The sequence below is a fragment of the Ascidiella aspersa genome, chromosome 1 (assembly GCF_963924565.1).
Source record: "Ascidiella aspersa chromosome 1, kaAscAspe10.2, whole genome shotgun sequence".
Classification (NCBI taxonomy): Eukaryota; Metazoa; Chordata; class Ascidiacea; order Phlebobranchia; family Ascidiidae; genus Ascidiella; species Ascidiella aspersa.
This window is the reverse complement of record NC_139447.1, coordinates 9,105,424-9,132,241: the sequence shown is the minus strand read 5'-3', so window position 1 is coordinate 9,132,241 and position 26,818 is coordinate 9,105,424. Positions and strand designations below refer to the sequence as shown.

Genomic DNA, 26,818 nt, shown 5'->3' with positions numbered 1-26,818 from the left:
TTATTAGGTTCGAATGTAAAATACCCACTGTTGTTGCGTTTATTTAAGCTTAGTAACATCCCAACAACCAACATGAACATTACACGACGCGGGTACTACAGCAGCGGCATTGCTAATACTTAGTGATCTGGGATCAGTATATTTAGAATTAATCATAGCATTCCCATGTTATAATTAATCACAATTAAAAATGTAATTTGCAATTTGTTTTTACTCCAACATAAAAACATTCTAAACGTGGTTAAAAAGTTGATCAGGGTGGGTAACTTATACAAAAGAATATAAAGCTATAGGATAATTTAATGTTTCAATTCTGTGAGCCAAAGGCATCAATTACTTTGAATTCATCTTTGTGAAACTTTACTTACAATTTTTTTCTTTTTGTGTCTCGTGCTTTGCTCAGTGTGTAAAATTTGCAAACTTTCCAATGCCACGCCAGTCATCTGGATTCACGGGCGCCAATGCCATTCCACTTGGGACGCGCAACAAGGCCATCGGATCCAAACGCCAGTTTTCATCATCTCCACCGAGAAGTTATAACGATGAACCAAGCCACAAAAAGCCGTCTGCTCCAGAAGCGAGTGGCAACAGCGCAACTATCGCTCTAAAGGCTGCACAGGCTGCTGCAGCTAATTTAGCTAAATTAGCTCAGCTTAAAAAAGGTAAACTTATTTAAGCTAACGTTCTGTCGCTGGTGTAGAATCCTACCACATATTTGTCCAGGCGTATATTACTAACATTATTTGGGTTAGGGTGTGAGTTCAGAGTTTGGATATATTAAATATAATTATTATTTGTTTCTCCCAGATTTATTTCTTCCTTGCAATTTCAATTTTGACATCTTGTTGTATTAGTGTAAAGACACAAGTGGTAAGATTATAGACCAGCGCCAACATTCTTTTCAAACAAAATTTTTACTCTGATTTATGTATGCCCCGAGCTGATTTCAGTTTCTAATTCTAATAGCTTCAGGAGGTGACAATGGAAGTGCAGGTGGTTGGAACGAAGTGCCACCCCCTCCCCCACAGCAACAAGCACCCCCCCAACAACAAAAGCCCCCTGCTCCCCCGCAGCAGCAACAGGCTCGCTCAGAAGATCGCGGAAGAACGAAAAAGAGACGAAGCCGTTGGGGAAACGAGAAGACGGAGATTCCTGGAATGCCGGCTGCCGTTTCGGCAAATTTGACGCCACAGCAGCAGAAAGCTTATATAGGTGAGGAAACTGAGATATACAGCTGTTTGTGTTGTTATTGTGTTTTAGGGCAGCAATAGGATGCTCTTAATAAGGTAAGTCTGTCTTTAGCGTCACTGGGAATGGCCTCCAGGACTTCACACTGGGCAGCGTTTAAATTGTGGCCAAATTTGGTCGACAAGAGTGACTTGACTTACAAAGACCTCTTAAAAGATATTTTGTATTTTCCCTAAGTTGTTAAGCAGTAGAGTACAAATTAGTCAGCCCATTTAAATCACTTGAACCTAAGTATAATATGTTCTTAGTTTTATCAAGTTTTTCTTTCTTAACATTTTGCTTTAAGGCTGATATCGCTTACAACATTTAAAATTCTATGATGTGTAAATTTTGTGTGCTCGTTTATTGACACCTGTTTTCCTCCTTTTTCCTTTTAACCCCAAAATAAACAGTCCAGCTACAGATAGAAGACATAACACGAAAACTCAAGTCTGGAGATCTAGGAATTCCACCGAATCCAGAGGACAGGTTTGAAGTGCAGTATTTTGAGGCAAACAATCACCACCCTGCCTTTAAAGAATGGAGGCGTTTGGTTTTGTCCAATCATTTTTAATTGTTCATTTTTATACAAAAAGGGTGGTCATAGAAATAACTTGCTTCTCTTTAAACAAATTATTGACTTGTCGTCAGAACTATTTTTTTTTGGTTCAAAGGTTCAAAAATTTCTGTGGTCACCCTAATACTTGTAAGTTATTATAGAAACTAATAGTACTTGTAATTTTAAATTAATTCAAAAAAAAGTTAAACATACGGTCAAATGGGTTACATTCTAATTTATTATTGGTGTTTCTATATCATATTTTAAAAGTTTAAAACCTCTGCAAATAGTTAAAACATTTCATGTAAGCATCTAAATGTCAATCTAATAGCATTAAATAATATCTATACTTGATGGGTTTTATTATTCATTAATAGTTTTTATATAACTGTAAACAGCTATGTTAGTGCATATATTTTAAGAACCAATTTGAAAAACACACAAAGTGCAGTTATTAAATACTATATTAAATGGTATTACGTTCAAATAGTCTATGGTATAGAGCTGTTATTAAAGTACATACTTATTTCAAGAAGTTAATAAAGCCCAAATATAATAATCCAATGGTAATCCCTGAAGCAAATTCCAAGACGATTAGATTATTTATCTGAGAACTGTCTTTCAAAACACCTTTTAATCTCTAACCCTAATCAAATTTTGTCCTCTTTGCAGCAACAGGCAAAAACTAACAAACAAATTTAATCAAGTTTCAGGCTTGACTTAATTCTGTTGCAGGCTCTTTTAACCATTTACCTAACTTTTTGCTTTTAAAGTATTTGTTAGTTAAAATGCGAAATGTTTGTGTGATATATGAAATGTATCTTATCATGCTTGTTCTCCCAAAATCATGCTCAAGACTTTATTTATGCCCAACCAAAAACCCTCCTTTTAGTAAACACTGCAGTGTGTATATGATACCCTCCCTCACCTATGTTTATCCCAACCATTGTGTTCACAATATGATGTCTAATATCATATTTGTCTAAAAAAATATTAGAAAGAGAGTTTATTGGTTCTGACAACTGTTGCACTTATCCAAAATGTTTGCGTTTTCACTGTGTTCAAAGTAAATGCCACTGCTTTTCAATCTCAAAGTCTTGTTTAGTTGTTAGATTGTTATTAACCTCTCAATTCTTTCTATTTCAGATCTCCATCACCAGAGCCGATTTACAATGGTGAGGGCAAAAGGATGAACACGCGAGAGTATCGTACGAGGAAGAGATTGGAAGAAGAGCGCCACAAACATATACAACACATGCAGGAAATCAATTCCGATTACAAACCACCAGTTGACTACAAGTATGTAGGGGTGTCTGATGCCTAATATTTGTTTTTTTCTTGAACTATATTTTTGACTTTAAAACAGCGGTCCGATCCTATTATACTAAATCAAGTCATGATTGAAATCTTTGCTTTTGTGTTTCAAAGCCGAGGTGTTTTACGACTGTTAATTTCTGATTTTCTTAAACATTTTCTTTTTGAGGAAGAAATATTGCAATAACTTGAATTCGCCAATAATAAATTTGATGTTGAACAAGAACACTATCTAGTTTCAGTTGTTTACCGATATAATATCACTTGATAACAGGTAATGCCTCTGATCCAATATTATGGGACATATCTTTGCTGCTGTTATGGGACATATCTTTGCTGAACTGTTGTGTCTAAAACATTTAACTGAAGACCAGTGCACAAACCTTATTTATTCTTTCTTCAGGCCGATGTTGCAGAGAATCAGTGAGCGAGTGATGATTCCCACAGAAATTAACCCCAACATAAACTTTGTCGGATTGCTTATCGGCCCAAGAGGAAATACCCTCAAGAAAATTGAAAAAGAGGTATATAATATATGTTGCTTCTGAGTGGTATCACAGCCTATCTGATGCTAAACTTATTTGTGAATAACGTAAGGTTCTGCGATCCAAGCTAGGGTTTTCTACATAAGACAAATTTCCAAGAAAATCTTACAGATAAATTTGAAGATTAAAAGTCTTAGCGCAAAAGCTAATTCGGTCTAATATCATTAAAGGCCTATTTACACTACAGTTGAGGTGACCAAAGTGTTATGTACATTTAATTTCTATTGTGCCTAGCGTTTCACAATTTATTAAACCTAAACTCCTTGCAGCTAAAAAAAATCCTAAGCTTTAGAGCTATTTTTATGCTTTGCTTAATTGCTATTGAAGCGTGAAAGTGAGTTTACTTAAACGGTTCTGCAGCCATAGTCCAATCACAATTTTACGCTCAACGCAGCTTAGGGTTGCAAAATTCCCAGGAATTTTCAGAGCCGAAACTTTCCATGAAAATTAGGGTAATTAACAAGAATTTTGCGAAATTTATGGAAACTTTTAAAACAATCTTAGTTTGAAATTGAAACAGAAAATAACGGCTTTATACTGTTCAGATTAAAAGTATTATGTATAACTAAAATACTTAAGAACACCCAAACACATGGTTTAGTTTATTAACTGCAAAAATGAATCATCACTAGAGAGATTATTTTTTGACCTAAAAATGATAAATTTTGACCTATTAGAAATATATTGATTTAAACAACATCTTTTTGCTTGGACTGCATTAGTGTCTTGACGTCGTCACTCGTCAACCACAAGTTTTAGATGTTTTAGTGATTATACCGGTCAAACACCAATCAAATATTTTTTTGAGTTTATGCAAAACTCATGAAAATGATTATTGTTATTTTGTCATTTTAACAAGACAAACAAACAATACACTGGTTATTATAGACAAAAGTTGTGTAAACAGTTGAAAAAGGCCCACAACGTAGAAAATAATTTCAAAAAATTAACAAAGATCTAGTTATTGAACTAGCAAATGGATAATTGCAAATCACAAGCGAAAAATACAGCAAATACTGTTTCATTCGTCCAAATCAGAGATGAACAACTATAATGCAAACAAAGGTCTAGATGAGCCTAATGCGATAAACTATTCTGCAAGCTCGCATATATCCTATATTGCTCTAATGAAGACACAATACAGTTAAAATGTTGTTAAATATAACTCAAAACTAAATTTTCGATAGATTTGAACAGTTGACAAGAGTTTTTTTCAATTTACTAAACAATATATGTGCATTTTTAATTGATTTTGACTTTTAACATCTTTGACAAATTTTGACCTAACGTGTCAATTTTGACATGTCAAAAAATAATCGCCTTAATCATTACCAATCTGTTTTTTTACCCTAGCTTACGATAGCTAAATCTTTTAAAATTTGTTGTAGTTACAAAGTTGTTGTACTAGTTGCTGCCGGTCAGCATCTCCTCCTGCTCGTCTAGAAATACTCAAGATAGGTTTTTAATATTTTTTTCTGGTTCATGAAATATTTAACAAAGGTTTTAAACATAATAAATGCCAAATTCGAAAATTCCCATTATTTCCGGGTCCTTCAAAATTCCCCACCCCTTTACAAGTTACAACCCTAGCGCAGCTGTAGTATAAACGGGCCTTTGATCATTATAATTGAACTTTGCAATTTAAGCAATTTTGCCTATTTGACCAATGACCATAGTAATGCCGTCACATTTTTATGCTCAAAATATCAGGTATTGGTATCAAAATGAAATATCAAGTATCGAACATATCCCTAATACTAAGCTTTGTATGCTTCTGCAATCCTGTGTGTTTTGTATGCTTTCTGCAATCTAATCCTGTGTCATAGAGCAACTGCAAGATCATGATCAGAGGCAAAGGATCAGTTAAGGAAGGCAAGATCGGCCGTAAAGACGGCCAACCTCTTCCTGGTGAAGATGAACCTCTCCATGCCCTGGTTTCTTCAACTTCAGTTGAAAATGTGCAGAGAGCTGTCCTGGAAATTCAGGCTATTATAAAGCAGGTAAGGATTTACTCAAACTACATGGAAAAAATACAGCCAGTTTAACAATATTTATATTTTAAACGCATTGCTACATAATGATTACAATATTTTGATTAATTTTCATAATCTGTTTTTGTTTTAGGGCATTGAACAACCAGAAGAAGACAATGACCTCAGAAAACTGCAACTCATGGAGCTGGCCAAGCTAAATGGAACATTAAGAGAGGATCTAATGCCAAAGTATGTTTTGTTTATTATAAATTTGCCTGTTAATACTACATTAGCATATTGACAATATTAATAGTGTTGAAATTTAAGACCAACTCTGCCTTGTAAATCTACAAACTTCATCTCTAAATGTAAGACCTGTAAAAACGAAAATTGAATTTATTTACAACTGGCAAGCAATGTGATTCTCTTATTTGTTGGTAACTGCTTCCATTGATAACGATTTAAAATCTCATGGAATTTAAAAAAATAAACGCACATTAAAAATACTAAAGTCATAATATTTGATAGAATCTACATTTTGTTGTTTACAGACTTTACATGGCATGAGATATTGCCAAAACGTTTGTAAACAACAAAGTGTTGATTTGATTTTAGTAAATAAAAGGACAGCCTATATATTTTGAACGTGCCTCGAAATTAAAGTCTTCTCTTTTAGGGAACGAGCCTGGCTGAAGCCGGAAAACCAGACGATCACAAACACAACAGTTTGCACCAAGTGCGGGGGTAGAGGTCATCTCGCCCAGGACTGCAGAGGAATGCATCCGAGTGAAAACCTCCAGCAAGGAATGGGAGGTCCTGGGGGTCCAGGAGTGGACCGAGCAAAAATGGATAGTGAGGTATTGTCTCTGAACATTGTTATTGTGTATAGGAATGCATGATAATACAGTATTTGATCGGAACTGATAGCCAATGTCAAGTGGTACTATCGGAATTTGGCTGGTGGTACCAGTGTCTATCCGATACCAAATTATTTAGCAATTCCAGCCATGATAAGGCTCCTATGCAGCGATTTCTACCTAGATAGATAATTTTTTGAAAAATTGTATAAAATTGGAGACAGTAAACTTCTCAACAATAATGCAAGTGGTGACGTAATTGCCTTAAAAATACCTCTAAACGCTTCAATTTCATCTATTTTGCCTGTAAACATAGTAATGACATCATTTGGCATCAGATTGCAATACTAATCAAAATTAATGGCAAATATTGAACATCCGTGGTTGGGTATTAGACAAGTTTTGTGTGACTTGTCTTTTAAATGTTTTTTGAAAGAAATATTTTGTTTTGTTTTAAATACAGCACAAGACAAGTATTAAATATTGTAGTTGTTTTCATTTAGATATTTTTGCTTTTTTTTTCATTAATAGTGTTTAAGTTTGCTGCTTAATTCCTTAATTCAATTATTTAGTGAATGTTTTTCTCATTCGGAATGATCTGACTGGTGTACTTTGAGCTTGGCAGTACTCCTTTGTGTGAGACATGGAAAAAGTGGATCAAAAGCCCTTTAAACAATTACACTTTTTAAACACATTAAACACAACAAAAATCAGCAGAAAAGCATCTTATTTTTTCTTTATTTTCTGCAGTACATGTCTCTGATGGCTGAACTGGGTGAGGGGCCTCCCCCATCTCACAACCAGGGAGGGGGCCCCGGTGCCAACCGAGGGGGCAGGGGTGGCTTTCAAGGAAACCCAAGCCGATTCGGCGGAGGGGGCAACCGCCCCTGGATGGGAGGTGGGCCAAGGGGTCCACCCAGATTCGGTGGACCGCCTGGACAACGTCCAAGATTTGGAGGACCCAGGGGTGGAGGGTAAGTACCATTGTTTTATTGTTTAAAATTCCTAATAATAAGCCTTTTTTATTTATTGGAAATAATACACCAGTTTAGCAATACCTCTTTTTCTTCAAAAAATCTAGTTTGGGGGGCCTCAAGCTTTTTTAATAAATTACTGGATAAGTGTAACGTTTAATGATTGCGCGTTTTTTTTAGAAATATGCCTGGTGGCCCTCCAATGATGAACCAAGGCGGCCCGCCTCCCCCATGGATGCAGCCCGGGCCTTTTGGACCACAAGGTGGTGGCCCCAACCAGTGGGGTCCCCCTCCACAGGGACCTTATGGCAACAACCCCGGGGGCTTTAACAACAACAACATGCCGGGACCCCCGGGTGCTGGGGGCAGCAACAGTGGAGGTGGTAATGGGGGTGATAACCCCCCTGGTGAAGGGAACATGCCTCAAAACTGGGGTGGACCCCCAGGCGATAGCAATAACATGATGGGTGGGGGTCCCATGGGTGGAAATATGTATGGCGGGGGTAGTGGTGGAGGTTCCGGCAATGGTGGTTACATGGATCAGAACTCTGGGGGCAACTTCTACAACCAACCACTCCCCCCACCCCCAGGCAGCGCCGCTCAACCCCCTCCCCCACCTTCTTCGGGGTCGTGGCAAGCCAGCTGGGGTCCCGACCCAGCCGCAAAGTCTGGAGATCAAAATGCGTCAAACAATCAAGGTTTGTCTTTTTCAGTAGAAACCCTCTTGTATATTTTTAAGAGTTACACGAAACTTTTGTAAAATTAATCACAAATCAAACAATTACTTGAAATGCTAAATGAAATCGGTTATCTAACCTGTGTATTTATTGGACGCCAGCGGTCCATCCAATCTCTTTGTAAATTCTCGAACCTATTTTTTTATAAAGTAGCTGAAATGCCTATAGCAGTTTTTTAGATGGACACATCTGTCTTTTCCTTGTAATGCAGTTTTAATGGTTAGATTTTTCTAAATAATGAGAAATTGTAAGACTAACATAATATCATCAAAAAGTGAAAAAATAATGCAATAATCAAATTATTTATTTTTTTTATTATCAGTGTATTTTTAAAAGGCTGTTTTTGTACCCCGAGCACTTTTTGTTGTCTACATAAAATTATTAAGTTGAAAATTGGTTACTTAGCTTAAAAATGTACTGTATTTACCCCTAGGTCCAGGAATGATGCCTGGTATGGATAACAGTGGTATGGGTGGTCCTGGAATGGGCTATGGCATGCCTGGCTACGGGGGTATGGGGATGTGGGGAATGCCCCCTGGACCTGTTCCGCCACCCATGCCGACCGGCCCTGGACCAGTGCCCCCTCCCCCACCTGGCGGACAAGACGGGAGCGGAATGGATTATGGAATGGGAATGATGGGCGGATATGGAATGGCACCGCCTGCTCCCCCACCACCTCCCCCACAATAGATGACAAGCAAACTTGGGATTGGCTTGTAGCCTATTGTCATATGTGACAGCAAAAACTGGTAGATGATTAAGGATTTTATGTATATCTACTATTGTCGAGAATGCATCTGCCACTTGTGTCGTTTCACTTTGAAATCGAGGTTGTTTTGCCAATTGGAGTAATCTAATTTTCTTTCTGCATGCTTTGGAAGACCTCAGCTGCACATTTCTGTAAATTTTATCTTGGACAACGGATTGATGCTGCAAATGCTTGCTTGACTAATTTGGGAGAAACTATTTCAACTCACGGTCAACCTAAAACTTTGTTTTTTCGCTAAAAATATAAGACACCAATGATAAACTTTGTTTTTTCGCTAAAAATATAAGACACCAATGATCAGACAGTTCTGTTTTAAACCGCACTACTATGTGTCAAAATTCTGTTGTGTTATCGAAAATAAACAATTGTGGATATTTTATTTCGTGGAGCAAACAAACTAAGAAACCAGAAAAATAAATAGAATGAATTTAAACAGCACAACTAGTCGGTTGAATCTAAAATAGTTTGTTAATTGCATTAAACTTAAAAAAATTTCGGTCTTCACATATACTACATAGGAGTGCGAAGAGGTTCATATAGCAAAATAACTTTAAGACAGTATTGAATATAACAGAAACTGTTATAAAAACAATTAAAAAAAATAAGGAGTCTTAAAACTTCCACAAGTTTTATGCAGTACAAAATTTGTTACCTATTGTCCTACTATGCTCCGCAGAAGTTTTCTGTATTTAGTGTGAACAAGACCAACCAATTAAGAAATTGTAATAACTGTTCCTGTTCATAGTTAAAATAATGTTGCCTGAGAAATTAATCATTTTTCATGAATGACAGAGATGACTAAACAAATTCGCAAAAACTGTTCGATTTTATTACAAACATAAAAGACAACAAAAAACAAAACAAAGGTAAAAGTGTGTTACTTTCCACTTTCGAGCATGTCTTTCGCTTGGTTTATCTTGGCCGCAATGTACGGCGAACCCCCTTTATCGGGGTGATTAAGCAACATAATATTTCTATGTGCAGTCCGAAACTTCTTCTGATTGGCACCGGGATTGACTCCGAGGATAAGGGCGGCTTCTCGCTTTGTCATTTTGGGTTCAAATCCTCCTCTGTAGTATTTGTAGTCCATTTTGCTGAGCTGTTTGAAAGATTCCTCCATTTGTCTTGCCATGGGTCCAGATGACCTTAAAACTGCTCTGGCTGCCATAGATGCACCAGCAATTCCTAGGCCAACGATTATCATCGTGGTTGCCATTTCAATAAATATATTTTCCTAAGAATGTTATTATTGATCGACACACCAGGCCAAACTTATTTGGTGTTTTTCTGTTAAAAAAATATAGTAAAAATAATTGCAGGTGCACGATGTGCAATCATGTATTTCTGCATACCTTATGTTGAAAATCCTACCTTTTTTCTATGTATAAGTGCGAAATATACCTATTTAGATGTGCACCTGCCACAGAATGCAGACTGGGGTAATGGGTGCTGGACAAGAATCCTACCATACCGAACATTATTTGGGTTAGGGTTTGGTGGCTAGTCTAGAATCATACCACAGCGTTGGAAGAATTCTTAAAGCAACGCACAATATTTGGATTAGGGTGTGGGGGGAGAGGGGAGTCAAGTATTATTATTTAATGATAATGCTTGACCTATACCCAAACTCTAACCGGGTAAAACTAATTTACGGAATGCTGAATGGTCGGAACACTCACTAATTTACGGATTGGTTGGAATGGAATGAATAGGGCCGAAACTAATTTGATGAATGGTCGGAACGGAATTAACTGTCGGAATGAAAAGAACGAAGCTGTAGGAACAGAATGAACTGTCGGAATGAAATGAACGAAGCTTTAGGAACAGAATGAACTGTCGGAATGAGATGAATGAAGCTGGTAGGGCTAGGGTTGGGGTTAGGTTAGGGTTTGGAATGATCTTTCGGAATGAAATGAACTAAGCTGTATGAACAGAATGAACTGTCGGAAAGCTTCGTTCATCTCATTCCGACAGTTCATTCTATTCCGACAGTTCATTCTGTTCCTGCAGCTTCGTTCATTTCATTCCGACAGTTCATTCTGCTCCTACAGCGTCATTCATTCCATTCCGACAGTTCATTCCGTTCCGACCATTCATCAAATTAGTTTCGGCCCTATTCATTCCACTCCGACAATTCCGACCATTCCGTAAATTAATGAGCGTTCCGACTATTCCGACCATTCATCATTCCGTAAATTAGTGTTACCCCTCTAACCCGCGCTCAACTCGAATAATGTTCGTTGTGGTAGGATTGTAAGAGTCTAGACCACCGCCAAATATAGTAATAATAGGGATGGAAAATTTTATTATAAGAATCACACGAGATTGAACTGTCCTACCTCAAAAAACAAAAAGTAAAACAACGTATAATATAGCCTACTAATAAAGTAAACACTTTGCAGCATATTTCGTCATGCTGCGAGTAAATCCTGGGCAGCCCCGTCAGAGAAACCCCTTTTTCGTATCGTCGACGGCAACACACGATCTACGTAGAATTTTTATTTCCTACATTAACCAGTATTACCTTTATTTTATAACTTAAAATGTCCTGAGATAAAACGTGATTTTTGAAATGTAAATCTACTTTGAGGTTTGACTATGGGACAGCTTAACATTTGGCCAACTTTTTGTTATTAAATTTATGTTTCCAATTTGATTGTTGTTGCGCAATGCGCACAGAAAAGAAAATAGCTGCGCAACCGTAACAGAGCAGAGTTTTTAATTATTTTTACCTTACGGCGCACCTGTACACCTTAAAAAATCTGGGCGGGCGAGCGAAGCCAGCTCTAATTTTTTTGATTAGACCGGTATTTCTTTTAAAATATTAAAAGCTTTCATTTTATAACTCTTTCTTAGAGTTGTTTTTCCCGCGGCGACCTGGCAACGCTCCATGGCCTTTGTAAAACATCCAACCAAGCAATGTTGGCTTGTGACTCCCGAGTATTTCTCATTTTTAACTTTTTTCAGCGTGCGTTTAAAGCTCGTTGTAATTGTTTCATACCTGAAATCATGAATTTTCGCTCGTCAGCTACCCAACCTCTCCTTTCCCCAAAAATAATCTAACCACAATGACTTCACCGCGATACCTAACCCTAACCTTACTGGAATTACACATCGCAATTTATTCTTCAGGTTTTTCTTTATTCTTAGACTTACTTTTAACCATTTTTTAAGCGTATTGTATAAATTCCCACCCTCTGTTACTTCACTAATATTTTCCTTAATCTATGCAACCTTCTGTTGTTCACTGTATTAAATACAAGCAATACATTACAACATTGGCTAACTAAGAGCTCGTATCACTACAACCTAAAACATTTTCCTTTACTTTCAACAAACACAAAAAAGCAATACAATTTTATTGGCGGTACTCGTAGGGCGATACGTTCGGTGTGCAGACGCCGGAAAAGACCTCATCAGGAAAATCGGTCACGCCGTCCGGGCCCATGAAGAGGTCATGGCTTGCAGCAAGTGGCATCGTGATGTCGAATTCGTTGTTGTCTGACAGTAGCATGGCGCAAAACGATTGCTGTTGGCCAGTGGCGTCTAGTTGGTTGTCCACGAGGGACGACAAAGGAGCCTGGCTAAGTGCTTCCACGCTGGGTAGTGATGGCAGATAACTGGCGGCCTCAAAAGCTTCGACAAGTGGGTCGCTTGTGTTCGTAGTTGGTCTAAAAATACAGTAGGACGGTTAAGGCGATTTTTTTTGTTGCGGCCACGATATAAAAGATTTTTTTGGTTTGTTGCTTCCGTTCGAAAAAAAGGTGGAATTGCTTATGCGTTGTAAGTTCTCAGCACGCGTAGTACTTCAATGTATCGTCTCATACAAAATGCGGTAGCCTATAGAAGCGTGCCAGCGGGATTTTTGAATTAACCACATGTACGAAATTCTTTCTAGTTATTAAAATAAAGTTTAAAGAAACTTCCGAAAATCTTTTCCCCAGTTAGTCGGTTTTGGTAAAAAAATTGATATTTTTAAAAATTGACGATTTCAAACTTTATTTAGTAATTAGGAAAAGTTGGTATACCGTATGTAAATAATTAGACGAGAACTGGTAAAACTAAAGTACTGCGACAAAGTAAAAAATCTCAACCGTATTTCAAAATTGATTTGTAATTATGGTGTGTTTTGACTATAAGTGAAACCTTATATTGTTTGTTTGTTTGTTTGTTATGCTTTGATTTCTATGCTGGGTTTACTCTTGCCGTAGAAAATCACTATAAGGATATTTCTTAAGTTACACTAAACAAGACTCGCGTTAATCTCTAAACCAAATTTGAGCCTTTGTGCAATAAAAAGCCGAAAATAAAAAATATTACAGATAATAGTGAACGTACAGTGGATAAGAAGAAGTTGTTTGTGCAACGGGCACCTTAGATTGTTGTACAGTTTCGTTAGATTGTAGCACCTGTAAAACAAAAACAAGTCTTACATTTTGCGCCCTTTTAGTTCAACGTAAAGATATTTTAAAGATTTTTTTTCTGTTTTCACCCACTTTTGCTTGTACTTTGGGCCTGCGATTTGTGCACAAACTTATACTACTCGTAAAACCTAGGCAAATTTGCGCTCTTTTAGTTCTAGTAACTCACACTATAAGCGTAATTAGGAAAAAAACGCACATTGTCTTCTTCAAACTCTTGATAACATCTGCTTTTCTAGGTAAAAACCTGAACACCGTTTTTTTTTACTAAATTAACTTACGAATAAACGCTGCCTATTAAATTGCATAAGTTTTAGTAGTCGTATAAGTTTGTGCACAAATTGCAGGTTCACCGTACGAGGAAACGTGAATGAAAACAAAAACAAATTAACAACTCTTTAAAAACGTAATAATCATAACATCAAAAAAATGAAATTGAACAATCCCAAAAATCCTAAAAAAAACTTGTGCACAGATCGCAGGTTTAAAGTACAAGCAAAAGTGTGTGAAAACATTAATTATCAAACTAACAACTCCTTTAAACAGTAATAACCTTAAAAAAATAATCCTAACCCCCCCCCCCCCCCAAAAAAAAAAGAAAGAAAAACCTATAAATTCAACCTTTATTCCGGGGTGGCGTCGCCTCTTGTGCGCCCCCAGCGTCCGGACCGACTTGGCCGCGTAGGGGCAGAGGGGACATCGGAAGGGCAGGGCTGCGAACTCCCTGAGATGGCGCCGGTGGTGGTTCTCGAAGTTGGTCGTCTCATCGCACCTGAACTTACAGAAGGGACAGCTGTGCGAGGGCACCCTCGCGTGGCTACGCTCGTGGTTGACGAGAACCTGGCGCGATTTGAAGCTGCGGAAGTAAAATAGAAGTAAAAACTAGAAAAATTGGAATGTTAGACTTCATACCTTGTGTCTATATTAGAAATAAACTGCATTTGAAATTGGTAAATAGCAACTTTACATTTTTGCTATACTAAATCATAAAACTTTGCAGTGTTGTGTTTTGAAATTATTACCTGCTGTTTTGTAAAAAAAAGTGCTTTTGATGAGGAAAAATCACATGTGGACCCCTTGGGATAGCTTTAGGGGGTACACGAAATCCTAATAAAATTGATGGTGTATAAAATGAAAGATGGAATGACTTTTTTTAAACAGTAAAATTGATAAAAATGGTTGGCGCCTTCTTTCACATAGTTGGACCGAAAACAGTAGGCTCTCTAAATCTACGTGTTTTATGACTTCATCTCTAAAAAATTAGTCCCAAGAAAATCAAACTATAATCCTTTAAACCAATACATTCCTATTTTGAAGGCACACTGATCAACAAAGTACCGCCACTTGTTTTAACAGACACTGAAACCAAAAACTTTGAGAATGCGGTGCGTTATAATCCTATAGGATTTAAACCGTGAATTGGCTGCAAGCCTTATAACTTACCTCTGATGTTTGTTGTTTTTGTAAACGATTTTGACTTAAATAATTTTTAACCTAACGAATTTCGAATATTTTTGACAAGTCAAAAAAACTTACCTCTTTCCACAAGTCTCGCACGTGTGCGGCCGCTCGCTCCGGTGCGACACCATGTGGATTCGCAGGGAGCGCTCGACCTTAGCGGCGAATCCGCACGTGGCGCACTTGTGCGGCCGGTCGTCGGAGTGACGTTGACTGAGGTGCGACCTCAAAACGTCAGACCTGAAAGGCGACCAATATTAGTACTTTAAAGCGTATTAATTGCGAATGATGTTTAACGATTAGCGATGCCGCTTTGGTGTCGATTTTTGCGAGATATTTGTTTTCAGGAAAGTGACTATTGTTTCGTTTAGTAATGTTTTCACCAACGTTTGACGTCACCATTCTCGGGTGCCTTGGTTGTCCATCCGCTTTTATTTTATTTTTTTTTATATGAGGTTAGGGTTGAAAGTAAAAAAACATCAAATAGATACAACACAAAAACCATAGACCATTTTTTACTCTAATTGCATACAACAATTATAACGATATTTCAAAATATAGTTTTGTGAAGGTAAAAACACTTGCCTTTGTTTTAAAACGACAAATGATCTGCCAATATCACTTCTTTAACCGACCTGTAACATGAATAGTCGCAGTGCGGACATCGGTGCATCTTCCGAACCGCGTGCGCTTTCATCACGTGGAGACGCAGCTGGTTGCGCCACCTTGCGGCAAAGGGGCACTTTGAGCACTTGAACTTGTGAGTGGTCACGTGCTTAAGGGCGTGTAAGCGAAGCTGGGGAGAAAAACAGGGAGTTCAAGTCACTAGAACACAGTGTTGTAAACAAGTCGTTTTAAAATGACTTGAATTTAACGTAAGTCATTCGTAACTCTTTTAAATAAGAAAGTCAAGTCCTAGTCAAGTATTTTGTCAAATAGCTTAATTCCAAGGAACGTCTTTCTAAATAAAACAAGTCAAGTCCCAGTCAAATGATAATTGGAGCTAGTCAACACTTAAAGTCAAGTCCTTGTCATAAAAACAAAACGTTAATCTTTTAAAATTTGCAAACTCGTCTGATTATAAGCAATTCCTAACATTTAACGATTAATTTGTTTTATGTGCCAAAAAAACAAAAAAAAAACATAATTCTCCAAAAAAAAGCTTATTTCAACACAAGTCATTAAAAATCAGCGATTTTGTGTCCCTGCTATTTATTAAGTTGAGCCAAATATAACAAGGAAAACACTTCTTAATTTTAAACAGTGAACAACAAAGGGGTGAAAACACATACTTCCGTCTAAAGCAGTGGTTCTTAACCTATGGATAGCAGGTGGGTAATCAGATGAACCAGAATATTTAGAGATGGTTGTAACGAACAATGTCACAGCTGTAAGTGGTAATTAAGTTGCTTTATTACTTTCACCTTTTTTGATGCTCTGAGTCCCTTTAAAACAACCAAACAAAGCACAAGGAAATTTTGTCATTTTTACAATTGTTTCGTCATAGTGATCATTTTTGTGACCGGATTTACGCATTTATTTTTATGTGACGTAATAGTAAGATTTTTCTTGTATCCGCTAACGACTAGCATACCTATTTTTTTCATAATCAGTTTGCTGTAAGTGTATATTTTTGAAGGTATTCTTAGTGGAGTTGTTTGGAGTAGTATACAGTAGCTATAAGTGTGCATTTAAAGTTAGTGTTGAGACGAGCGACCTATAATTTGTTGAACAACGCTGTTTTATATTTTTAGTATGGTAAAATAGCAAAATGGATAAAATTAGATTTTGGGTAATGGGACTTTGATCTGGACAGAAATGGGTAATAAGGGAAAAAAGGTTAAGAACCCCTGGCCTAAAGCCTGTTTTGATGTTACAAAGGCGCATTTTCGCGTTTAACCAGCAAGGATTAACTTATGCATTCCTTGAAAAAAAAATACTTTTAACGTCATTCATAAGCCTCACACTTTAACTTAAGTGAGTACAGAAGCTATATTCTCACCTGATAAGCCGTACAAGCGATATAATTACAGTTCTTTTCCGGGCAACACGGAAGAACGATTCCATTGTGGGATTGCCTACGAAAAAACAGCACAATAAAAGAACTAAAGGAGAAAATATTTTGTCAATAGGTTATATATATATATATATATACTGGCTGATAGCTATATGCTGTCAATGGAAAGGCAAAGTTGTTTTATAAGAACATAAATCCAACAGACTGTTTTCATAAATAAAATAAAACCTTTTAAAACATTTACCAATATTACTAGAGGTTGTAGTGTTATGCTGTGCTGCCTTTCAAATAAAATCTTTATATATTATTATCAACATTACGACAAAAACAATGATTTAATAGAAATACTGCTAATATCGACGCAGATTTTAAACCGTTCATACAATGGTACCCCTATTCCAATAATTTTTTCTGCGACTTCGACATTTTTCTAATTGTCATAAACCTCGAATTGTCATGAGGTTCGTTACTTTGTGAGTTAGATAATTCAGTTTACACATTGAAACATATACTTGTACCAAATAGTTTGATACTGTAAGGGACGACTCCATGTTCGACAGCCAATGAAAGTCCTACATGCTTTAACCAACTGACAAATAGTTGTATACTGTAATCAAGGGACGACTCAAAGTTCAAAAGTCATGAAAGCCCTATACATGATTTAACCAACTGACAAAGAAATAACTTGTGCATGATTTCATCCTGATTTGTGGCGTAATTCAAGAGCAACCGAAACGTAAAACAAATTTAACCGATCGATGATCACCTGTGCACGATGAACTGCGAGATCTTGCCGGTGGTGAAGCGACAGAGATCACAGGAGTAGGATTGCTGCCGGTGCTCCTTGCGTATGTGAAGGTAAAGCGAGTTGTTGGAGCTTGCCACGTGCGCGCAGAAGAAACAAGCCAAGGCAGAAGGTACACTTTGCTTCCCGTCGCTTGCTGTTTGGTCGTTTTCTACTTTGTCGTTCTCTGTAGGTGGTCGTTCTTCTTCTGTTACCGGGTTCTCGCTAAATGAATATTTTTTAGCTCATTTTTAATCGGTATTTCACGCTAATAGCGATATTTATATGTTGAGCAAACTTTACGGTTTACGATTCACAGAGGAAATTGTCATTACTAAGACCAAGCTATACAAAAATTAGTCAACTGAAAAAACTGTTCAATTTTGATGAAACAAAAGAAATTAGATCGCTTTAAAAAAACGCTAATTTTAGTTTGGCATTTATTTTATTACATAGGTCAAATTGAAAAAGCAGGTAAAAATGAGGAAGATGGGTCACTTTGAGTTTTTAAGTTTTAATTTTTCTGTAATGTTTAGAAAATTCTTCGCCTCCGGTATTATTTTTAAACGAAATATGGCAGAAATGCAATCACCTTAAAAATGAAAAATGTTTTTCACATTTTCAGTAAAACTGGCCTCTGTACCTTTCGGTATGCTTTTTCATTTCGGTATGCTTTGCACAACCACTGCACTGATCACCAAGCGTAAAACGTTTCTATTAAAATATGAAATGTCATCGGGTCAGCACTACCTTTACATCTAACATAAATGTATTACACGGCCTTATATCAGATATCGGCGCCGATGTAATTTTACTGTACAAGTCAGTGCTTCTTAAACTTTTTTAGTTTTGTTCACCCCTAGCATCTAACTCCAGATTTCATTCACCCTTGTCCCAAGATATGATAAAACTATCTCGTCTATATATAACAGCACAAAATGACTTAGGTTGTTTCACAAGCTCTCATCTATTTCTGATGGTTCACCCTTATTCACCCACCCTGGGTTGAACCATTCACCTGATTAAGAAACACTGCATTGAGTAACCTTTCAATTGACGTCCTTAATTTGACGACGCCTACCTTACAAACTGCTCGAAGGATTCGGGACTGTTGGCGTCAAACCGGGGCACAGGTTCTCCTTCATCGTTGTCCAAGAGACGGTCCAAGCAGCGGTCGATGTCGGTTGCAAGGCAGACTGTTGGCTGGTCGAGGTCGAGATGCTCAAGTTCTCTTGTCTCGTGGTCGGACGACGGAGTTTTGTCTGTACAACTTGTTACGCTGCTTGGCTCTGCTGTTGTGTTTGACTGAGGAGACTCCTGAAACGACAATGAACGGACGATAGGCGTTTACTGAAAAGCAGAAGTGTTGTTGAGTGATTTTGAAAATGAAAAAGTCCCATATGAGTTATTGTAAAAAACACATGTCCAAGTCAAGCCATAATTTGCACAAACTGGCAAGTCAAGTCCTAGTCCAAGTCATCAGTTGCCCAAGTCAAGTCCCAGTAACGTCCTTATGAGATTAAGTCAACGTTTGCGAATGTATGAGTGGAACTTGCAAGGTTGTAAAACAAACAGTGAGGCGACTCTTTTGGTTGAATTTCACAAAGCCTACTACCACCAATCGCGGAAAAGTTGAAGGAAACAAAAATAAATTACCTGTGTCTTAAGCGACGCCTCGCATTTCTCAAAGTCGACGTTTGCTCGTGATTGGTGATCGTCTGGCTCACGGGGAGTCACACGAGGAAATTCACGCGGGACGGGATGCTTGTTTCTCATGTGAAGCGTGACGCCTTCCGGACGAAACGACTCGTAGGGACACTTTGGGCACTTGTGCAGCTTTTTGCCTGTCCGAAAACTTCATTTTATTTTGTGTACTCAAAAGGGACAAAAAAAAAATTGCGAAGAATAAATGAGGTTGTATGTACAAACAGAATGCAGCAGGCAACGGTGTTATGGTCGTTTCTCGACTAGATTGCACTGTGCCTGCGTAGCTCAGTCGATAGAGCAACGGTCCCGGCTTGACCAGAGGCTGTGAGTCGGACCTCACTGCAGGCTAGTTTACCGAACAGGATGTAGCAGACCAAGGTTTTATGGTTGTTTCTCTACTAGCCCCCACTGAACCTGCGTAACCAGTCGGTAGAAAGTCGTTGGTTTAAAACTAACTGCAGGCTAGTTGTTTTTTTAACCTGGCCATGCTTTTTGTCCAATTGTTTTCATTAGGGTATTTCGTATTTTTTTCTCGCTTACCCCCATAGAAAAAGTTTTTCCTGAATAGGTCGACAAATTATGCAAGATTGAGTAGTCGATTTGCAGTTCCTTAGGGTTAGTTTCGTGCCAAAAATAGTGAAAAAATCGTCTTACATGTGTTTTCAATTTCGTACAATTGTGAAAATTTATTCATGACCATAAATTTTGTCAAATACTTTTGAGCCGAAATCAGTTACAATCGTTTGTCAACGAAGATACATGAATCCTATACAAAGTTATAACATCGGCAGAATACCGTCTCACCACATGCATTAAACACATGCAAGCTAACAAACGGGATAGTTTTTAAAAATAATTCACCGTTTTTTACGATTATCCCGGATTCACGGCTTACCCGCGTGCCGCAGTCGGTGCATCCTAATCTGGCTGGGCCACTTGCACGAGAAGCCGCACTCCTGGCACAGGTAGAGTCGGGCAGGGGCGTGCTTGCGTTCGTGAAGTGTGAGCTGGGCGCGTTCTTTGCACTTGTACGGGCATTGAGCGCACGAAAAGCTCTTCTGTGTCGTGTGCATTCGCCTGCGGGCAAAAAATGAAGGTTTGTGTTTTTGTGAGCAGTCGTATGATTTGTCAAGGCTACTAAGTTGTGAGCCGTGGTCGAATTTTCCGGTGGGGAAGGACAAAAGTCAACGATTTACATGTGCACACAAGCCGCTGTTTTGTAATGACTGAATTGATTTGAGTCTTAAATTACGTGATTTGACCTAAGTCTTTTTGAAATGAAGTTTGTAATTCAACAAACCTTTAACAAAATGAGTTATTTGGACCATTTTTTTAAGTGTTTTTAATTGATCAACCTTTCATCAAACTGGGTTATTTACATTTATTTTCAGACTTGAAACAGCCTGCTTTTTATTGGTTTTGTTTTAAATGTTTGCTGTATAAAAAACACTGTTCGAAGAGTGAGACATTTTTGATGCTCGCGACCTAACTTGGTCATACTTTAAAATCACTTGACTTTGACTCGAGTTATTTCAAAACAACACGTTTACAATTACTGTTATTTATCGCGGAGTCTCACCGATGGTGCTTTTTCAGCGAGAAGGCGGCGTTAGGTGGCGTGACGTAATCGCACAGCAGACACTTGTATCTGATTGCTTTGGAGATCTCTGTTGTTGTTCCAGAAACTTCTCGGGGGTCGATGACGCGATGCTGGGAGCGGTGACGTTCCAACTCGACCTTGGACGGCTTCGTTTCGCCGCACATCGGGCAGCGGTGCGTAACGCCGTTGGCGCTGTGCAGCTAAAAAAGGCCGTTTTTTTTATTTTGGCATTGGAAAATTTGTTACCTCGCAGCGGAAAACGAGGAAAAATGAATTTTCTATCTTCAACGGCAACCGAACCGATTTTTTTTTTAATTTCTAGACATATATTTTTCGTCTTTGAAAATAACCAGCTTAACCGTGGCCAAAGAAAAGTAAATATTGAAATCATGGTAATTGCCAGGTTTGAGAACTTGACAAATGAGAACAAATAGGTCGAGCAAACATGATAAAGACGTTTCGACGTATCACGACCTTTTTGGCTTTGAGATTCATAATTAAGCTATATTACATATCGGTGCACAGTGTAGGGAACTTGAAGATTCTAAAAAATAACAAACGTGCTATTAGAAATCTTAAAGATAAGGCCGGCCTTAGACTAGGTCGTAAATGATTGGCAAATGGCTGGTGGTATGTCGACAGCGTCGCATCTCTAGGGATTTACACATGAAGGCTGCGCGACGATTTCTCCCACCCGGGATTTAGCGCGGCATTAAGAGGCGTCCAACTTTCTGTTTCTACTTTGATCATAGAATAGCAACATCAAGGACCAGGTCAATTCAATGGCCAATGCATGCCGCACATATGTTCATCTGTGACCTGACCTTTTTAAATTTGTACTCACCAATCACAATGGCACACTCATTTACAGTGCGCCGTAAAATTAGAACTTTCCGCTTTTGCGTTCAAAAACATAACCAAAAATTTTAAGATCTTTAATTATTTCACTGCCCTTTTTATTTATGGTAACCTGTACATTTAATTTATGGTAACTTGCACATTTCATTTTTGGGGACGGCATTGGGTTATTTTGGTTTGATTTTTTTAAGTCAGACATAAAAAGTGTGTAATAGGTCTAGGGGTTTTGTCGAACTCAAAAAGCAGATTTTCGATATAAATATGCTACTCCACAATCAAACTTAATTTACTGATGTAATGGCAATTAAAGTATGTTAGCTGATAAACGCTCCTGACCGTTTTTATAAGCCTACTTTGCAAATTGTAATGTAATACATAGAGTAAAAACAAGCAGTCTAAAATCACCTGAAACATGTGCTTTAAGAAGACTATCTTTCTTTCGGTTACAAACGTGCAGATACAGCAGGCGTAGTTTTTGTGAAGTCTTGTGTGCTCTTTTAGCGTCATGGCATCAGAAAATACTGAAGGACAAATTGGGCAGCTCAGTGCTTTGTAACCATGTTCGTTCTGAAAAAAATCCAAATACAACATAGATACATATTCAAATTGTTCAGGTGACAATTCTTAAGAGCATAACTAGAGCATCTTACCGACAACTGGCCTATAACATTCCTCATTAGCCAGAAGGTTTAATGCAGACCACAATATATGCTCATATAATTGGATAATTCAGTTCATTATATTGTTTGCAGTTTTTAAGAGGTGTAATTTTATTGAAAAATGAACTGTTTTTTGCAGTTCACTAACAAACTACATTTTACTCTAAGCAATCAAAGTAGTGATTTCATCATTTAACCTTGACATGGCCAATCATAGTCTTCATTTCTTGACACTCAAACTTGCAAGCGCAGTTGACTTGACATTTAACCCAGCCTGGCTTGCTTCCACCGAGAATAGATTGGCATGTCTTGGTGTGATTAAGCTTGTCATCAAAGCTGGAAAACTTCTGTGTGCAAGCTTGGCACTGATACCTGGAAAGACAGAAAATAAGGATTTAATAGCAAAACAATTTTTGGGCCACACTTTCTTCACTGGTTATTTTTATAAAATATAGACTATTCTTGGTATGATAAAACATTGACTATTTCTTAGTAAAATTTTTTTCGAAAAATTAAATTAAATTTTTGGGCCACACTTTCTTCACTGGTTATTTTATAAAATACAGACTATTCTTGGTATAATAAAAAATAGACTATTTCTCAGTAACATTTTTTTCGAAAAATTAAATTAAATTTTTGGGCCACACTTTCTTCACTGGTTATTTTATAAAATACAGACTATTCTTGGTATAATAAAAAATAGACTATTTCTCAGTAACATTTTTTTCCAGAAAATTAAATTTTAATATGTTTACTTTGCCGTTATAATTGTGTGCTTGCTCTTGGTGGTCAAAAGGCGGCATTTCACTATAAGAAACAGATAAAACATGTTTGCTTTTGGAAATATAAAGTTTGGAAAGGCGCTAAATATGTATGTTAAGCCTAATAAGAACATGCAGTTTTACATTGTAGCAACAATACCCACCTTATGTTTGTGTTGTGCGTTTGTTCCTTGTGCCTTTGCAAACTTCCTTTGATGAAAGTCGAAAAGGAGCATTGATCACAGTGGAACTCTGGCACGCCTGAATGTTAAAAGGAAATCAACATGAGGACAAGAGGTAAAACTTTATAACATCTAAGGCAGTGGTTCCCAACCCGGATGCCATTTCTAATGCTCAAGGGCCCCAACTGCCAAATATATTTGGGATTCTCTAAATATTTGAATTTTGCTTTATTGGCACAAGCCTATTAGTCTTAATTTAACTGCTTGTGTGTGTGTGTGTGATTAGAGACAATAAATCGCATAATATTTTAATGCATTGTGAAAATTTGATGCGTGTTGTTCCTGTTTAGTTTATTATTACAATTCACAAAAGCACAAAAAAATAATGCTTGGAAACGTCGCAAACTATTATTTTTTTCATGGGTGCCGTGAGCCAGAAAAGGTTGGGAACCACTGATCCAAGGGAAACAGAGTTTTAACGCTGACCTGTATGCTTTTTTAAATGGACTTTAAAGTGAGCTTGTGTTGTGCATTTCGTACCACAAAACTTGCAAGTGTAGCAGAATTCCTAAGAAATAAGAAAATCAAATAGCGCCAAACCTTTAAATGTAATGCCACTTGTTAATAACTTACAGCAAAATCAAAACCCAAATGCAAGGTCCCAGATAGGCTAAAAACTTATAATTTAAACATTGCTTTTCTATGTAGTCAAGTTTATACAGTATAATCCCAACAAACCAAATTTCACAATTACTTCATAGTGATGAGCGATATGTTGCAACATGTGATCTTTCCGTGATGTTTTATGACTACATTGGTTACAGTAAATAGTTTTGTCATCATCTATGGTCACTAGCTTCTTTGTAAGCATTGAATCAAAATCAATAGCTGTATTGTTGCATTGCTCTATGCAGGATTGGACAAAGTCATTTACCTGGAAACCAAATACTGCAAAATTAACGAAACAGAGATGCAGAAACAAAGATGCAGTTGTAATCTTGTAATGACTTGACTGAAGTACACTTTTGCAAAATGACTTGAAGTATTTTGGACAAACAAAGTGACTTGGACAATCGGTCATTGTGTCAAACAACTTGGGTTGAAATTTAGGGTTTTCATGAAACATTTTAAAATAAATTTGGGTTATATATCTCAATTTTCACACGGAATACAATTTGCTTGCAATATGTTGCATTTTTGTTATTTTTTCGTTAAGATATTGCTTAACCATTTTTTTAATTTGATGACAATGATTTGATTTGAAGTTGACTTGCTTTAATAAAGACACAGCTGGAAATAGACTTGCAAAATTGATGACAATGACTAGGACTTGAGTTAGTTTTTACAACACTGTAATGATGTAGGTTACTTGGTTTATGCATTTAATTTTGTAAGCTTTTTCAAATTTATACAAATGAAAACTAAATAATATTTTTGGAATCACAACTCAAATTTCATTAAGCCCCGCATGTTAGTATAACTAAAGAAGACACTTACTTGCTTATTTTTTTCTTCATTTGTTTTTCCGGTAAAAGTCATGCCAATGTTTCCTATGTTTCTTCCATAGGTTCTGATAAAACAAAAAATATCTTTAAATGGCATTCACTAAAAAACAACTTGGTTAAAACACTTTGGAATAACTTATATGAGTAAAGTTGTTTAGAAATTTTTTTTAGGTAAATGCAAATTTAGGATGAGTGACCTTGTGTCAAGATTTTTTAAACTGTACTGTAGTATTTTTAAAATGATTTTACAGAACAAACATTAAGCAGGTTACCTGATTTAACTTAGGGTAATGAGATGCATTCTTAAAACAATTAAATAAAATAAGTCAAGTCTTTAATTCCTTATTTAAGACACCACCCACCTTCGTTTTTTCGACATTTGTGAAAATTTCTAAATGAGTTATGATGGCACCACAGTATAAAAAATATACCTGAATAAGCAGTTAAACTATCAAAAGTTTTAATAAAATTACAGTACTACATAACATTAAAATTGTACTTAATTAAACCATTTTTTAAATTTTTACTTATACATGCTCAATTTTTAATAATTAAAAAGTGAATAAAACAGATTCTTGTTTTACACACTTTTCCAAGACATTAGTAATTAGCTTTCTGACGTTTTTATGAAGGAAGGAAATATTTTGACCAATGTTGAGTTAAACGCAGGATAAGGTATGCCGAAATTCGCAATGCAGTTAATCGCAACGATAAAAAGAATGTTAAATAATATTACGTATTTTTAGTCATTTAGAAAAATAAATACATTAATACTTTACCCTGCCCAACACAAAAGCTAACCCGCACCTTAACGCAAATAAATACCTGCAGTAACATTTGGTCAGAGTATTTCCCATAAAGGAAGGAAGTTAAAGTGGGTACTCCCCTATTTAGACAACAACTTGTTAGGGACGAAAATAAATTAGAAAACGTTGAAAGTTAAATGGACATTGCATCTTTATTCGCCTGCGGGGAATAACATATAATAAGTCAACTTAAAATTCATTCTAAAACATAAATATTTTATATTTAGTAATTAAGGTTCCCTAAATGGATATTTGGTTTAAATTTAGTTAATCAAAGAAAAAGTTAGTTATCTACAATTAAGCTGCCTGAGGAATTTCCCGCCACAACATCACTCCATCAACGCAGATAGTAATTACACGCCGTGCAGTCGATTGTCAGCACTTGGTGAAAAAGAAGTGAAAAGCAGTTTGTTTTGTTCATCAGTAGTTAATTGAACTTATATTGTTATTTTAATAGAAGAGAAAGAAAAGTTCACAAGACTCTTGTGTGAACCCGTAAGTAGGCTAACTCTGTTGCTCTGTTGAGTCCCAAAAGAAAAAGAAAAGAAAAATGCTAATCACAAGTAAATCTGGCGTAGCACGTAACTTGCAAAATAATACAGATATCATAGCACGTAAGTACGAATGCAATTATACTTAAAAAAAGCAATTAGACACCCTGCACGTTGATAGACTGAAGGAGTGTTTGTGTTAGTTTATATTACAATTTAGAGTGTTTTTAAAGTTTTTAAAACGTACATTTTTTTCGGCTTTTGACATTTTGACTGGTTTGTATTTGTCCTATTTGGCTTACGGTTTTATTTAACATATATGCCTGACTATGCCTGTGTAAGACAATTTTAGATGCATACAACTTAAGATGCGGGTTTGTGATCAAAACAAGATTTTTTGGGGGGTATTACCCATTAAAAAGTTTAAGAGAACAGAAAATCTTCACGACGTGATTCTGTCAATTAAATTCGCCCTGTTTTTTTCTGACACTTTTGCTTTAGGTAGGCTACCGCCATTCGGATTCTTTAAAAAATACCAATTCTTTAATCGTGAAACTGCATTTGCAATGTAGGCTACTTTTTCGGCAAAATTGTCTCTTTTGGGGGAGATAAAA

General features: G+C 36.8%; 3 protein-coding genes across 4 annotated transcripts; 1 reads left to right on the top strand and 2 right to left on the bottom strand.

Moving 5' to 3' along the window:
• The first annotated feature begins 410 nt into the window (after nt 1-410).
• On the top strand, nt 411-9,347 carry LOC146167103 (uncharacterized). Of its 2 annotated transcripts, none has more exons than XM_083392915.1 (11): nt 411-662; nt 973-1,212; nt 1,641-1,716; nt 2,933-3,085; nt 3,504-3,624; nt 5,472-5,645; nt 5,770-5,867; nt 6,295-6,475; nt 7,226-7,449; nt 7,630-8,147; nt 8,620-9,347. In XM_083392915.1, exons 1-11 carry the CDS (start codon nt 428-430, stop codon nt 8,874-8,876), a joined length of 2,277 nt encoding a protein of 758 aa, XP_083249041.1. In that variant the 5' UTR covers nt 411-427; the 3' UTR covers nt 8,877-9,347. The 2 variants fall into 2 exon arrangements, with proteins under 2 accessions (XP_083249041.1, XP_083248976.1); XM_083392850.1 differs by having other exon boundaries at nt 967-1,212.
• Nucleotides 9,316-10,238, bottom strand: LOC146167102 (mitochondrial import inner membrane translocase subunit TIM14-like). Its single transcript, XM_083393012.1, has one exon. It carries the CDS (start codon nt 10,169-10,171, stop codon nt 9,833-9,835), a length of 339 nt encoding a protein of 112 aa, XP_083249138.1. The 5' UTR covers nt 10,172-10,238; the 3' UTR covers nt 9,316-9,832.
• A 2,075-nt stretch (nt 10,239-12,313) lies between these two features.
• On the bottom strand, nt 12,314-25,685 carry LOC146167101 (uncharacterized). The gene is made up of 18 exons (XM_083385455.1): nt 25,270-25,685; nt 24,900-24,972; nt 24,157-24,336; nt 23,889-23,970; nt 23,385-23,481; nt 22,657-22,831; nt 22,206-22,367; nt 20,922-21,142; nt 20,238-20,419; nt 19,292-19,479; nt 18,717-18,952; nt 17,618-17,860; nt 16,837-16,912; nt 15,470-15,630; nt 14,913-15,074; nt 13,998-14,232; nt 13,294-13,364; nt 12,314-12,626 (listed from the first exon to the last, which is right to left on the bottom strand). The coding sequence occupies exons 1-18, from the start codon at nt 25,284-25,286 to the stop codon at nt 12,314-12,316; spliced, it is 2,874 nt and encodes a 957-aa protein (XP_083241581.1). The 5' UTR covers nt 25,287-25,685.
• Nucleotides 25,686-26,818: the final 1,133 nt, after the last annotated feature.